Source organism: Podarcis gaigeae, assembly GCF_964106915.1.
Source record: "Podarcis gaigeae genome assembly, chromosome: 1".
Classification (NCBI taxonomy): domain Eukaryota; kingdom Metazoa; phylum Chordata; class Lepidosauria; order Squamata; family Lacertidae; genus Podarcis; species Podarcis gaigeae.
The window spans coordinates 35,200,870-35,217,443 of NC_139678.1; the positions used below are offsets into that span (position 1 = coordinate 35,200,870).

At 40.2% G+C, this 16,574-nt stretch overlaps 1 protein-coding gene across 8 annotated transcripts in view; it reads right to left on the minus strand.

Annotated features, from left to right (window-relative positions):
* Positions 1-16,574, minus strand: part of AKAP6 (A-kinase anchoring protein 6) — a 243,050-nt gene that overhangs the window by 41,334 nt on the left and 185,142 nt on the right. For all 8 annotated transcript variants that reach the window (XM_083740563.1, XM_083740562.1, XM_083740561.1 and 5 more), the window contains one exon: positions 1,533-1,679. In XM_083740563.1, the coding sequence (XP_083596689.1) occupies positions 1,533-1,679 (147 nt within the window). The remainder of the gene's footprint in view (positions 1-1,532; positions 1,680-16,574) is intronic.

Genomic DNA, 16,574 nt, shown 5'->3' on the forward strand with positions numbered 1-16,574 from the left:
CGCACCGGGCACAACATTTGGGGGTTAGGGCTAGGGGGCACAAATCCATGGGTTAGGGGGCACAAATCCACGGGTTAGGGGGTGCAAATTATTTGCCTTGCCCCGGGTGCTGACAACCCACGCTACGCCACTGCCGCAAGTACGATGTAGAATGGAAGGCAAAGGGTGATTTGTTGCTGAATTTTGCCGTTACACTGGGTGCCACTGAAATTTGAGACTCCAAGGTCTGCCACTGCACTAAGCAACAAAATTCAACATTTTGCTGGCAAGTGTGGATGAACTCAGTCTTTCAGGAACCAGCCACCTCCCATGTCACATGGCAAACCACTTTTGACATGGAAGGGGCTTCTGTGCAGACAGTTCCTTTTGAGGGTATATGTGCGGAAAGTGGATGTCCTCTTCTGTGCATGCATTACTCTCCAAATCAATGCATTCTCCTAAAAATCACATAATTAGACTAAGGAAGGGATGGGGAACCTATGGCCCTTTGGTTGTTGTTGTACTATGACTACAACTCATTCCTGAACATTGACCATGTTGGCTCAGTTGATGGGAGCTGAATTCATCAACAGCTGGAGGGACACATGTTGCAATCTTTTTATAGTGTGCTAATCTATTACCTCTGTTAAAAATACTCCTTATGCCTGAATTATTATTATTAATTATTTATGCAGGATTCATTATTGTTTATTGTTTAAAATATCACATTCTTCTTCTTATTATTTCACTGGATTATTATTTAAGCAATTTTGGCACCTTTGATTATGAATGAAAACAATTAAGAAAACAAATGGATAGTCGAAATAATCTAATGCACAACAATGCTTCTTGCATCATGCATTATTGGTGTCTGGGTAAGAGAATGACTATACAGCATCTTTTCCCAGATTCTTGTATCTCATGTTTGGCTGAGACTGAACTCATCATAGCATGAAATGAATTATGGGAAACTTATTTTGTTGCTTTTGTCAAATACGAGCTGAATGCAGCAGAATGAAACTTACCCAGACTGCATTCTTACTCAGATCCAGGACTTCAGATTTGTACTAAATTTGCATATTTGTTTTTCAGCCATCAGTGTGACCTGAAATATGTAGTGACATCCCCACTTTTCATCTTAAGGGTATAGTAAATAGTTAAAGAGTAGATGTCTCTAACATGTACCTTCAGAATAAATTCTATTAACATTCACTCAAGCATGACAGTCAGTGTATATCAGATATACTGTATTAGAGTTGACTTGGTGCATACCCATAATACATGGCATATTTTACTTACATTTTTTTCTGCATTAAAGAACTAAAATTATTAAAGTCAGACACGAGACAAGCAGGGAATAAAAAAATCAACAGACAAGGGAAATACTATGTGTGTATTTTTTTTTTGTAATAGCATGAGTGGCTTGTTTGAAATGTATGTAGTGAATTGAATGAAAGAGATATTTGTGCTTCAAATTAGAAATCAGGCAGACAGCATACTTCAAGACACAAAAAGTACACACAACCCACGAACAGTAATAAAAATGCAAATACCCCAAGCAGTTCCCATTTTTCATTAATTGAATCCACTTTTTCAAGGAGATCGCTGGGTAGTAAAACACCACTTCTCTTCAAAGCTTCAACTTTACTCAGCAATTCCATCTTTTTGGGGTGTCTGATTGACATTTCTACACTGTACCTCTAAAATGAGAATTAAAAAAAGTTGAGTTAGCTATTGAAAAAGAAAAAAGAGTCAATTAGCATGTAATCTGAAAAAGCAAGATGCTTAAATACGGTGGCAATCTCTTCTGTTAATATTGTATATTGATATGGCTCCTAAGTGATTTTTAACACTAGGCTAACAAAATATCAGTCATTGTCATAGACATGGGCTGGTGCTTCAACAGTGTCCTTGGATGCATCAGTTTAGCTTCTCCCTTTCAAATCATGCCAGGGAGAAAATGGCAACTGTTCACTTGCACCAAAGAAAGAAAATGAGTGCAGGGAGGGGCACCTTTGGGACAGGACCTGAATGCTTTCCAGTCCCTTGAAATCCCAGTATTTGGGGGAAAGCAGATTTCGCCGTGCCCCTAATAAGCTTTCCATTTGCAATCTGTTTCCTTGGCTGGAATTCAAAGAGAGACTTTAGCGTGGTATTTCCCAAACTTGTAGCCCTCTAGATATTTTGGACTACAAATTCCATCAACCCTGTGGCTGTGCTGGCTTGGTCTGATGGAAGTCATTGTTGAAAACAGTGCTTTTTTTCTAGAAAAATAGGTGCTGGTATTTACTGTGAAGTTGTTATAGTAAGTGCCGCACTTTTTAAAAATAACAAAAGAGGTTCCGGTACTGTGTAATAATAATAATAATAATAATAATAATAATAATAATAATAAATTTATTTATACCCCGCCCTCCCCAGCCAAGACTCAGGGCTCAGGGCGGCTAACACCCAATATAAAACAAATTGATTGAAATACAACTTAAAAACAAGATTAAAATACAACATTAAAACATTAAAATACAGCCTCATTTCAATGTAAACTCAAATAAAAAACTTTGGGGGGGGGGGATGAAAATGTCAAGTCTTCACCAAGGCTAACTTTCCAGACTGGTCCTACATGGGCCAGAAAAAAGCCAGGGAAGTCCCCAAATAAGAGTTCCCTCACAGGAGGAGAAAGGAAAAAAGAAGAGAGGGAGGGAATCAAATTGATTCCAAGCCGAAGGCCAGGTGGAACAACTCTGTCTTACAGGCCCTGCAGAAAGAAATCAGATCCTTCAGGGCCCTGGTCTCATGAGGCAGAGCGTTCCACCAGGCCGGAGCCAGAGTTGAAAAGGCCCTGGCTCTGGTTGAGGCTAATCTGACTTCCTTAGGGCCTAGGACCTCTAGGGTGTTGCTATTTATGGATCTTAAGGTCCTCTGCGAGGCATACCGGGAGAGGCGGTCCCGTAGGTACGAGGGTCCTAGGCCGTGAAGGGCTTTAAAGGCCAAAACCAGCACCTTAAATCTGACCCTGTACTCCACTGGGAGCCAGTGCAGCTGGAAAGCACTGGGTGAATATGCTCCCATGGCAGAGACCCCGTGAGGAGCCTCGCTGCAGCATTCTGCACCCGCGTATCCTTTGAAAATCTCTTGAAAAAAGTACTGGTTGAAAACGTCAAGAGGGCACCAGATTGTGGAAAGCATTTTGGCCCATAGATCTCATTTCATATAAGAATCTCCCTTTGGAAGTGCTTTGAGATTTAACAAATGGTTTGCTAAGTGATACTGTGAATAGGGAGGGCTCAGTTGCTGTCTGAGAAAATCAAACCAAAGTTGGTTACAGCATGGTACTGATCATGCCAATCCCAATAAGGGACAGTAGCATATTCCTGCACTGCATTGGGTTGGACTAGATGATCCTCAGTGTCCCTTCCAACTCTACAAGTTTATGAAGAACTAGCTGTGCACTTATTTCAATCTTAGCTTTTGTCTGAGAGAATCCAATAAGAGTCTATGTGTTATGTACTGAAGTTCTCACCCTGGGCCAGCAGGGGGATACTGTAGATAGTTTTTGCTCAGGTCCACATATGCAAATAAGGGATTGAAAGTGACATTCAGTGATTGGATAGTTACAGAAAATGGTTACTGTTGCGTTCTAGTGGAGCTTTATATAAGCAGGCTGACTGAAGCCTTCATCTGCATATAATGGCTCTTGGTTCTATTTCTTGGTCACACTAGAATGTGAGAAAGAGGGAGAATCCAGGAACTGGTTGGTTGGTTGTTTAACACAGTATTATTCAATATCGAGTCCTCAGATTTGTTGGACTACACCTCCTATCATTGCAGATCCCTGATAGGGATGGTGTATGTTGGAGTCCGGCAATATTTGGGGGCACAAGGCTGACAAAGGCACATTTTGCTCTGCCTTTCCTACAGGGCTAGCAATAAAAGCAAATGCAAAATAGACAGAGAGAAAAACCAAATGCAGAAAATATCCTATATGCAATTGTTTGAAACAAAATAAAACATAAAACATCATCATTAAAAACCACCAGCAGAAAACATTCATAGTAAAACCAACTGCGAAACAAAACAATATAATGAAAGGTAATTAAGCGTCAAAGGCTTTCCTAAGAAAGGAATTGTTTGCCATTTGGCTGAAAGCCAGGAAAGAGGGGACAAGATTAGCTTCTCTCAGGAGGGAGTTCCACAACCTAAGCAGGGGTTCCAAGATGGCATTCTCCAGATGGACAAACAGGAGAAATGGACAGAACCAAAGGCGGGTCAGGGGCTGCCACTTGCTATGAGAGGCGGGAGAGAAAAAACACAGCCCTCCTTCTGTGGCTCCCAGTGGCAACACGGGGAGAGCAAGAAGGCTTGAAAGCCCATCCCAACCTTCTCATTTGCAGTCCACCTGCTGGGGCCAAGGAAAGAAAGCTGATTTGGGGTGATCTGTGAGGGAGGAGGTGGGTTTGGCGTGGTCTCTGAGGAGAGGTGATCTCAGACTCATAATACATTGACCACTACAACAAGAAATGGGTGAAGAAAGAGGCTTGCATACTGCAAGGGACATCTGGGCAGTGCAAGAAAGAGCCATAACTCAGTAGTGGAGAAACACATTGCATCCACTCCATGTCCTCTGCGAAGGCCTGAGCTTTCCAGGTCTCGGAGGAGAACAGGTTGCATCCCCTATTAAGTACAGAACTTAATATTTTCACAATAGTACTGAGTAGAAGCTATTATTTATATGATGGAAAGGAAACATATTTACTCAGGGTCAGGGATACTGTTGGGCTTGAAGGGACTGGGCAGGGTCAGCCCGACAGATTTTTGCTGCCTCAAATGGCATCCACCCCACCCCCAAATTGAGGTGCATAGTATCACAAGACTTGGTAAATTATTCTGGCAGCTGAAGCAGAAAATGCCTCTTCCTAGCAGTAAAAATTTAATGCTGGATGCGGTGCAACACTAAGGAAAAATTTCTCCCCACTCCTACCATGCAACCCCAATCTATCCTGGGTTTTCCCCAACCCTCTGCAGTAGATTTGGGGTGATGGCACAGGGGTCACACGAGGCAGGGGGAAACCTGTCGTGCCAGCGCTAATCCTTGCACTAGTGCAACTATTTAGTTGCAAACACTTCACAAGAAGAATAAAAACATAACAATTTGCTGCTCTTTTCTGACACCCCAAATTAGCTGCCTGGGGTGACCAACTTGCTTTGCCTTGGGATATGGCTAATCCTAGGGCTGGCTTGTTTTATGGTGTGTGTGTGCGTGTTTTCCACTTTTGCCAACAGTCCTGTTAATCACAGCCAGTTTAGTTTGTCTCATAGAACTCCTGCGTCCGCTCTCTCTCCCCCCTTTTCCTCACACTTCTTCCTGTTCTATATTTAAAATGGGCTTCAAGAAACAGTGCCAATATGTATTTGAATACTAGCATGAAGCACAATTATTCCAAAAGCATTTAGAAGGCTTACATAAATCACACGTAGCTATTAGCAAATTGCATGCTAAACATTATGCTTCCTTCCCTTGAAACTCATTGAAGTAAGCTACTACTGTTGCTGTTGCAAGGGAGGGTGGGCGGTGTTGAAAAAGGCTAACTCTAACAAAGTCAGACTACAATAAAGAATGTTTAAAACATGGGCGCTTTTGCCAGATCCATGAACAGTACTCTGACAAAACAAAACAAAACAAAACAAAAAACTACAATTGGAGAGTACTTAACAGAAAACAAGAAAGGTGTGAAATCACTGTTTCAGCTAATAGATCCCCGGCATTTGCATGAATATGTTTGCATATTGTTAGTTTCATATTTTAATCTTTCATTTGCACTGCACATGAACACCATTTATATTTTGCCAACTTCAAATATTAGTCATTTGTGGATCACAGAGCAAAATGTTTTAAATGAGGTGATTTAACGCATTACTCATCATTAATGAACACTGATCAGGTGTTGGTGTATCCAAAATAAGCATGAATATGCATAGCAAGCAAGCAAGGGATTGTCTAGATTTATACCAGGAAGTTGTCTTTCTGATATGTGAAAAGAAACCAGGAGATGTCGTTTCTCATAACGTGCGTTAACAAGAGGCAATCAGGTTTGGAATTATGGGACTGGATCACACAGCAGATAACCGTTTCCCTTGGCTAAAATTGCCAACAAGTACGCTTGTTGGCTCTATATGATTGCCTTTTCAGCTGGAAAGGGTGACTAGAGGAGATTACAATCTGCTTTATGTAATCTGATTTCTATTTAAAGATGATATAGCTGAAAAGGATTTACATAATTATTTCTGTAAGTATGCATAATATCATGGGAAATCCAAGTCCATTTCAGTGAGGCACTGAAACCCAGTTTGTGGGGTTTTCTTTGAAAGTGAATTAATAGACTAAGGGAGTCCTCTAGCTGCCTGACACTGTTGTGGACTTGGCTAGTTAATATTTTTCACCTGCGATAGGCTGGGTTCAGCTGCTGTTGACTAAAAAAAGCATTTTTGGCGACGCTCATTGAGTTGGAGAAGATCAATAACAGAACAAAACGGCTAGCATATGCTTCCTAACAATAATGTTCTAGTTATCCTAAAGACTTAATACGTATATCATTTAATTTTTCTGCTAAACAAACTGGTTCTGCTATGCAGCGTAGCAGCAAGTCTCGGTGACAGATGCTATGAAAGATGATTACATTAAAAAATAAATAAGTTAGGCTTTCTGTATGCTTTCAGCCTTCCTCACTATGTAACCTACTGTATAAACAGCATGATGAAAGATGGTGATTGATAGAAAATGTATTATACAGTGGCAGGAAGGAAAAGCTGGAGAGAAAAAAATCCATTTGATTGCGAGACATACCGGTTACGAAAAGAACAGCAAGTATTTTGTTTCAAGGTGCAGAAATTAAAAGCAAAGTTATTTGTGACAATGTGGAGAAAGAGGTTCCTGCACTGCTGAGCTGAGGTTCTGATAGCACTATGTGGCCTTGCTAATGTCTGTTGCCTTTCCCTGCCACCTTCACACTCAGGAAAAATTAGCTACCCAGCCTCTATCAGTGCTGCACAACCCTAGTCTAGTAGGACTTCTTTATGCTGTGGTGAGAAGATAATTTAATCTTCATATTCATTCTAGCCTCGGTATTAAGTGAGCAAAGGCTGCTCCATTGTGACAGGCTGTGAATGTTATGATATAGATTGCTGTTCAATAGCTTAAAAAAAAAGATTAAGAATTTAAAAAGTCACAGGATTTCCCCTTTCTTTTCTTCCCTCTCACTCCAGCCAACAATGGCTGCAATAAAAAAAAAAGATTAATATTTAATTTTCTACCGCACCTGCCTGAGGGGGGATTTTAATGCCTTAAATGTTTTTTACATTGCAGTTAACTGGGTGTATCTATGCACAAACAGATACTTGTTATTGATTTGTGTGGAAAGAAAAAGGCAGCAACAGTATTTGAGTTCAGGAATTTCGACTTCCCCCTTCCCTTACCTCTGCCTCCTCTTCTCCCTCCCCCCTCCCAATACTTTACTTTAATTGAAGAACAGTACCTCATTCATATTGGTTAACTCCACAAAAAGTTTTTTTTTTAAAAAAAAGAAACTCTGTGTGTCAGAATATAATTAAGAAATTTGTAAAAGATTATCTATAAAAACTTATACGGCCTGCTTCCTGAAGTTTTCTGGTTCTGCTTTTTTAAAGTGTGTGTGTGTAAAATCACACCCCAAAATTCTGTCCAAATAGAGACTGGAACAATGCCTTGAAACAGCATTAATTGTCACCATGGAAACCAGAAGAATAAGCCATTTTGAAACTGGCCTAGAAGGCGCTCATTGAGCAACGAAAGCTTTTTCTCCCTGCCTCCCTCAGTGTTAAGGAACGAGATGCCTAGTCACTGAGAGGTCAAAGAAAGAAATCATCGCGCAAGGTTTGGAGGTGCCAGCTTCCTGGCGATTGGTATTAATTATAATAATAATAATAAACATGATCAACTCTAAGCCTTCCATAAAGATACAAAGACTTCATGGCATAGGCTTCCCGAAAGAGAAATGTCGCAAAAATGCTCAGGGCCAGGATACATATTCCCTCCCTGGAGTGAAACGTTAGGGCAATATTATGCACCCCTTGCTCCTAAATCTCCCTGGGAATGCTGTTGTAATAAAACTTCAGAAGAGGAAAGGGGGGTGGGGAGAGGAAGGCTGCGCGATGGAATTCAAAATAATGCTCTAAAAGCACACACAGAGATTAAGACATCCATTGTAAGACTTTTGTATGGTGCTTCTGTTGGTTATAGTGAAAAGAGACGAGACATACTGAACACACAGGGATAGAAGAATTAAGCCAATGACCATTTCTCCATTACTGGAAGCAGGTTATATATTATTTGGATGGTGCCTCCTCTTTTTATGCATTTACCCAACGCATTTAGGAATTAAGTGAGATGCTTTAGGTTTCGCTCAGTCCTTTATACTTTGAAAGTTTTTTAAGAGTTTCTCCTGCAGGAAAGCAAGTGCCACACATAAACACACACACACACACACACACACACACACACACACACACACATATTATTTGCAAAAAACCAACAAACAAAAAACCACCCTCATCTCTACTGGCAATAAAAATGTCTATTTGTGGATGCCATGTGGATACACTCTCTAATGATATTCATAAATGTACATTGCATTAGAGCATACATATGCACGATATTGTGTCTGTCATCTGTCTACATATACACTCATACTGTGCTTTCTGGCTAGTGTTTGTACGCTTCATGCCTAGGCTTCATGGTGGCCCCTTAGGAAGCCCATGCCTAATGCCATTCATTGATGAACAAAGACTCCCTTTATTCCAAAGTCCAGGGTCCAAAGCTCAGCTGTATACATGCAGAGAGTGAAGGAATCTGCTAGAGGCCAGACTACCCTTCACAACGGCTCTTAGACATTCACCTTTTTCGCAATACCAAAGCGAGACATTTACAAACAGTCCAGAGGCTTGGTTATATTTCATACACAGTCAATACAAGCGGAGTGTCTGGATGGTGTTCAGCTCCTTGGATTAGTGTTTCGTCTAGACAAATAGCAGCCATTAGTTCTTGCAAACTTCTTGCCTTCTCTTACTATCAATTTATGGCAAATAATTGCACAGGGAAATTATAAAGACTCCTACAGTTGTCCTTGTAAATTAATAATAAGTTTCCTTGATTGGGATAAATTTGCTGCTGAGCCCTGAGAAAAAAAAAATTATAATAAAAAAGTGCAATGTCATTTAAAATTGCCAGAACTCACACAGCAAATTACATCTGAGGCTAAGAATTCGTTTTCCTCTTCCAGTTTATTCCATTCACATGATCTAAAAATCACATTACTTTGGCCATGTATTGTTAATTGGACATAGATTGCATTATTTTTAATATAAATCAAACTACAAATATTAAAATGAATTGCAAATCCCCTAATAGAAGATCATAAAACAATCTTTTTTTAAAGTATCTCTCATTAATAATTTAATTCCAATTATATCACTCTGAAAACTCAAGGAGGAGACCAGTAACTTATTCCTATTTAGGTTCTCTTTTGAGAACAAATAATAATAAGGGCCAAAACAAAACAAAAAGAAAAACCCACAGCCTTATGTAAATAACCAAAGCTCAGTGATCCTGCTATTTATTGCAAAAATAAATAAATAAATAAAAGAAATGATTTTGTTTCAAGACCAATCCTTCCTGTTTTTCATCTTAGCCCCCCCCCCCCCCCCCGGTTATGTCACCAATATAATTCTAGGGAAGAAAAGCTCTTTGATAACTTGATGGACTCATTTTTATCTATAATAAAATATAAGATTTATACCAATCGCTCTGCTTTTTTGAAAGAAGGTGATCCAACCATTTAAATTTTTACTGTAACTGTAATATCTTTTGTGCCCTTTAATGAGTTTATATTAAATATTTAATACTGTTTAGGGCATATCCAGTACCACCAAAAACAGTTATATTCCCAGCAGTCCCACTGTTTCAGGCAGAAGGCTTGATTGATCCTCCTGGCCTGAATTGAGTAGAATGAAAAGAAGCAGTTGGAAAATAGCTGCAATCATTTAATGCAGATGACCTCTGACAGGCTCACAGCTCTTCTATCTGAACAGAAATTTGCATGGGGTCTCTGTGCAGAGGAACAATGTAACCTAAATGGTAGACAATCTTTATTCTAATGAAGTGGGTGTCAAGGTCAATGTAAAACTGCAATGATAAATGGTGCACCACTAGGCAAGAGAAGTTGCATAGGCATTGTACTGCTTTCACGTTAATTGAAGGCTGAAAATGCATGGAGCGAAGGCACAGGACTCTTCTCACCGTAATGTGTTAATGCAAAAAAATGTTTTCTTCAGAACTCTGGAGCACTGATATGAATCTTATTGCAACAACAGCAGCAGCAGCAGCAGCACAAATAACAGTGCATTTTAGCCAACAGCGGTGGGGGTGGTGGGGGAGAAGGGACAGGAGTTTTATTAGGATTCTTTATTTCTAGACTAACAACTTCAACAATCCACTCAGAGTGCCAAAAGAATAACAAGTCTCCAGACACCTAATGTAATTCCCATGATCCTTTTGCTATTTAGGAGATCTGTCTTTAATTAGTTCCAAACAAGCAGCCTTTTAGATAACTCTTCATTAGATACCATTCCTCCTGAAATAACTGTACCAAAAAAACCTCCCAGTTGTACTCCAGTGTTATTATTTTCCCCTAGCTTCGAAGTTTCCTTGTTAGTATACAGTTAACATCTCCAGGTGCCTTTTGTTCTGAATAAGAATTAGACCAGTAAAACTGGGTTTTGTTATGCAAAGGGTGGTATGCCTGGAGTGGGAACTAAAGTACAATCTGTTATTGCGGCTTTGTCAAAATGGCAGCGCAGCTATAATTATGGCACTTCATCAGTCAATCAAGTAATTTGTAGAAGGCAGTACATTTTGGCACATAAAGGATGAGAAAGACAGTAAGCCGCTTTTTAAAAACCCTTAACCGCTTGAGTCTGTTAAGGGTATATTATTGTTAGCTAATATGCTCATTAGAAGCCAAAAAATTCAGCTTCTTTTATTCGTACAGGAAATTAAGTTGTACAACTAGATTTACAATATCCTAAAGTTTATGCACTATTTCCAAATGCATGCCACACAACTGTTAAACTATTTAAACTGTAAAACTATTTAAAAATTTGATCACCACCCCCACTCCAGTAGTCAACATTTCATTCACGAAATGCTCTCCAAATTTTCAAGCTGTTTGTTCATGTGTCAGCTTGAAATACATACATGCAAAGCAATACTATGGAGGCATATGCATTTCTTAACACAGAGATACATTTCAACCCCATTAGTCTTTAAAGTAGCCCAAATGAGGTCAATAAAAATTGCCTCTGCAAACCACCGTGACACAAGCCGGCCATAAACTTTGAGTATTTACCTGTCTTTATTAACTTCGGCTCTGTTCTTTTCCTACAGGTGTTAATAATGCCATTAATCACTCAATTAATTATTATCATCATAGTGTGGAAAGTGGTGGTTAAACTGGGACTGGGTGGGAGATTGCAGAATACCTCAGCAAGGCACTTGAGGATGGATTTGAAAGAGAGACCTCTGAACTTACATTATTACCCCATCTCTTTTCCCCCCCTTTTAAGAATTGGGGAAGTATAACAGAGCTGGAAACACCCGCCTTATTCCCCCCAATCTAGAACGTATTTACACATGAGTAAGCCACATTTGTTCCCCTGGCACTTGCCTCTGAGTAAATGCAATTTAATTCCAGCCATACTGTTCAGTTCCTCAAATTTAGCAAGTTCGATATGGAACAGTGATTTGCATACAGAAATCTATTTCCATGATACTGCAATCAAGAGAATATACTTCTGTATATTTAAAAAAAAGTATATTGTATAGAAAAACGTTACTGATGAAACTGTTTAAAAAACTGTACAGCTTCATCTGTGTGTGATTTGTCAGGTCTGAAGCTTTGACGTGCCCAAGGGGCAGACCCCAGCGGGGAGTAGGCTGCAGAGCTAAATAGCTGTGAAAGAAGTCTTAATGTAGGATGGAATTCAAACTAACCTTGACATGACCTCAGGAAAAATATGCAAAAAGTAAAATGAATGCACTCTGCAAGATACATCCTAATTTTGTGGCCAGGCTGGTTAGTTTCACAAACATAACTGAGACTTTAAAAGCAAAATAAGATATGAGGCAAGAAAGGGGACAGGAATTCAGAGTAAAAACTTAAGCAGGCATGATGCGTTACTGTGGAGGCATGTGAGCAATTTGGAAGCAATCCAAATAAAAACCAACACTGAGCAATATTGTTGTCAGCCTGTCTATTCAGGAAAATTGTTTTTTTTTAGGTTGAATATAAATGACACAAAGCCAAGATTACATCATTGTGGCTTTTAGCTGAACAAGCCCCACAGACCTACTGGCTGATGGTAGTTATACAGCAACAAGGTTTTTAAATGCTTTCACCCAGCTTTATCACTATAAATACAGATTTTAAGCAAATTCACTTGTACAAATCTACACTCCCGCTTTATTCCGGAGGCTGCCCACTTGAAGCAAATAAACCAACTTTATTTACAGTATAAATGGATATAACGTCTTGGTTTAGTTTTGATATCTGTGTTTGTTTAATGTAAGAGGGAGAGGAAATCTATCCCAGCAGAACAGTCATAAATTGTCTAATTGCCTAAATGCATGGGAATTTTAATTGATCACTAATTTATGTTGAGATCCAGCTTCATGATCTTCAGGAAGACCGTTGTGGCAAACTGTCTGTTGCGCTAATAACCATTATGATCAGTGGGATGCTTTGGGTCCTTGAGCAAGTCTATAGATGCTCTGGTGCACAAGATGGCTCTCATTGTACCCAGCACTGCAAGTACCACTTCTTGGCAGTGACATATGCATGTGCAGGTAAACAAAGAATGTGCCTCCATGTTGATGTGAATCATTGCCAGGAAGTAGCACCTGTAACCATGGATATGCTAGTTCAAAGGTTACTTCCTCTACGCAGCTCCCCCCTACAGTGCTACTTGCATGGAGCAATTTCAATCATCTGAACAAGCCCAAAGACATGAGACAGTTTAATAATACTTTCATCAGAGGAGACGGACTCATACTTTACCTGCAATGGCACAAACCACAGGTTGTGCTATCACAAGTGGCACAGGCTTGGAGCGTATTCTCATGAGTTTAAAAGGTTTTTATTGCTTTGTAATGCGAATGTAAAACCCATACTGGCCAAACTGTTCCTTCGCATTACAAATCTGTTTTCTTCTTTGCATTACCAATGGTCACACATTCACATAAATGGGGTGAGTGGGGCAAGGAAGGACAGGAAAGGCACAGAGGCAATTTAAAGCTCACATATGAAAACGTTCTCAGAGATTGATCCATTAGATTCCACAAATCTCTGCATTTTGTATTAATTCTCTGCAAATATTACTACCAAAGAATATCACCTCTATTTTCCACCCATTACACAGGCAGATTTTGCATGTTTCAAACACATACACAATATTCCTTATACCTTATTCAAATTGCCTGCATACATTTGCATGGTTTATGCAAATGTATGTATTTCTTAACCTAGCTGCTGTGCGAGAGAAAATATATTTAAATAAGAAATAAAATAAATAATATGTGCATAGGGGCATCCTGACCCAAACTGAGCAATAAGCATTTAGGCCTACCCCAAAGAAGCTATTATGTCACATGCAGAGACCACTTGGGAATCATTGCTAACTATGGAAGTCACTTTATCCACAATTCACCTGAGTGGCTTGTAGGTTTTTCAAACAACCTATTCCAATGGAATGCTATGGAATGAGATATTTCTGCTACACTAGCATCTATGTAAACTATTACAATTTTAAGGTTCTTGTGTGTTTTTTTAGAAAAACCTTGAACTTTTTCTTACCACCAAGATGTTTGCAACTAGGCATCCCGATGTTTGGCTTTCAGTAACATTCATATTTGCAGAAACATAAAACTTTTGAAAAAGAAAATACATGCAATATGGATTATATTAGTGGCTTTTTACCACTGAATTGATATGTTTTCCCAAAGAAGAAAATGTTAAAGTGAGACACAATATGCTGCAGATCTCAACATTTTAAAATAATCACAGTGTTTAGTACCAAAAATCTGGTTTCCTGACTTGCTGGAACAGACCCAAAGAGCTTCAACAGCAGCACTAGGTACAAGAGTCCTAACACTTTGGGGCGAAAACATATTATTTTCCCCTGGTGCTGGCATAGATTCTTATCCATGCATTGATGGTGTGATTGATTACACAGGCAATCATCGCATGCCTGTTCACATGTGGGGTGGGATTGGTTGTGCAACCTGCTACAACACAAATGCAGTAGGGCAAAATATAAATATTGCCTTCCATCCACCTGTAGAACATTACCAGGCTTTCTCATGACTGTATTTTTCTACCTATGCCATTAAGAAAATAAAAGCTAGAATTTTCCAATAGTCAATATTGTATGAAAACCACCATCCATCCCACTCACCCTAAAATGAAGATGTTCATAATCTGGGGATTAAAAAGCAAGCTCATTAATGTTCTTGCAACAGGTATAATAGGAATGACAACCTGAAAAGACAGCCTGTAAAGCAGATCAGTTTCGTACTTTGTCTCCCCAAGACAAAAGCATTTCTCTCCATCAGATAGAGAGGTGGGGTAAGACTGTATGCATACATGCTGAAGTTGTAAGGAACTGACTCCCCAGGGATGAGTCTTGGTGCCATAAGATAGACCATAGGATAGGAAACAATGGGTGTATACAGTATTCAATTGCTGCATCCCATTTGTGCAGCAGACTTCCTGATGTGCAAATGGGACACAACCCTTCCTCTCCTCTTCTCTGCAGCCACCCACATGCCCTGAAAATCTGCTCTGGACGGCTAGCCTGTCAGAGAAATTTCAGAAATTATAGGATAAAAACCCACATGTACTGAGAAGGGCTGAGCAAGTGAAGGCTGGAGTGTGAATGCTGTGTTGGCAAGAGAACCACAAGAGAAGGACAAAGTAGCCCATAAGCAGGAGAAACCGTTGGAGGAGGAAGGAGGTGAGGATGAAGGATAAAGGCTGTTGCTATGTCAGAAGGCCGTTGCTATGCCACATGACTTAGCCAGACAGAATAGCTGTTGTTTAGGAATGCTTAAAGTATAAATATTACTGTTGTTTTTTTACCCAGTACAGCACTTCCTCGCTGTCTAAAGCTGGGGTGGGCTTAAGTGGCGTTCATTGCAATGCTAAATAAACACCCTGTTTTGCTGACCTCTGGAATCTGGATTTTATCCATCCAGACTGAACCCACAGATTATTGGGTAAGGTAAAGGTAAAGGAGACCCCTGACCATTAGGTCCAGTCGTGGCCGACTCTGGGGTTGCAGCGCTCATCTCGCTTCATTGGCCGAGGGAGCCGGCATACAACTTCCGGGTCATGTGGCCAGCATGACTAAGCCGCTTCTGGCGAACCAGAGCAGCGCACGGAAACGCCGTTTACCTTCCTGCCGGAGTGGTACCTATTTATCTACTTGCACTTTGAGGTGCTTTCGAACTGCTAGGTTGGCAGGAGCAGGGAGCGAGCAACGGGAGCTCACACTGTCGCGGGGATTCGAACTGGCGACCTTCTGATCGGCAAGTCCTAGGCTCTGTGGTGTAACCCACAGCACCACCCACGAACCCACAGATTATTATTATCCAGACTGAACCCACAGATTATTGGGTATTGAACCCCAATATGACACCAACAGGGAGAACCTTTGGAGCACATGGTGTTTGTGTGGGTGTTTGCAGGAGGGAGGGGAGGAAAAGGACTCTGCTGGTGAGACACTGAACGTTGCCCATTAAAATTTACTACGTCCAATAAGAACTGCCAGGTCTGGAATCTGCATGCCAGTTTGGACTCATGATGTGGACTCAGTTCATGTGGACACAATCTGAATTTGCAGCAGATACTCATAATTAGGGCTTAAGGCTGTAACCAATGCACAGGAGCTCATCTTGAGGAGTTTCAAGGTAAGAAGATGACAAGCTGATGACATGCAATGGCAGGAAAGATTCAGGACAGGACAGATTAAGCATGAAGGCTTCCCAAATGCCAAGCAGAACGAAGTACTTTATAGACCAAAATGGAAGAAAGGAAGGAAGGAAGAGTTGGAAGAGGACTTCAAACTGGAAGAATAGAATTGTAGAGTTGGAAGGTAAGGATGCCAAAATTAAATATCTGTTGTATAAGCAGACCCAGATGAGTTCAGCAAGCAGAGGGAGAAATAGTGCTATAGCTAACTCCCCTCAGATTCCAGCAGCTGTACTGCAAACAAGCAACAGCAGTGATTTTAGTTAAATTAGGACTCTCACCCATGGTACATGACATGAGGCATTTCTGCAGTATTTCAGTACAAAGAATAAGCCTAGACTTGCATATGTCATGCCATTTTAAGATGACAGGTAAACTAGAAATCAGTATGATTTGTGTCTTAATGCTATACTAATGCCATCTGAATATCTTAGTGGAGGCACACCTGTTTCTTTGTTTTAAGTATGCGGTGTATGTTTGGGC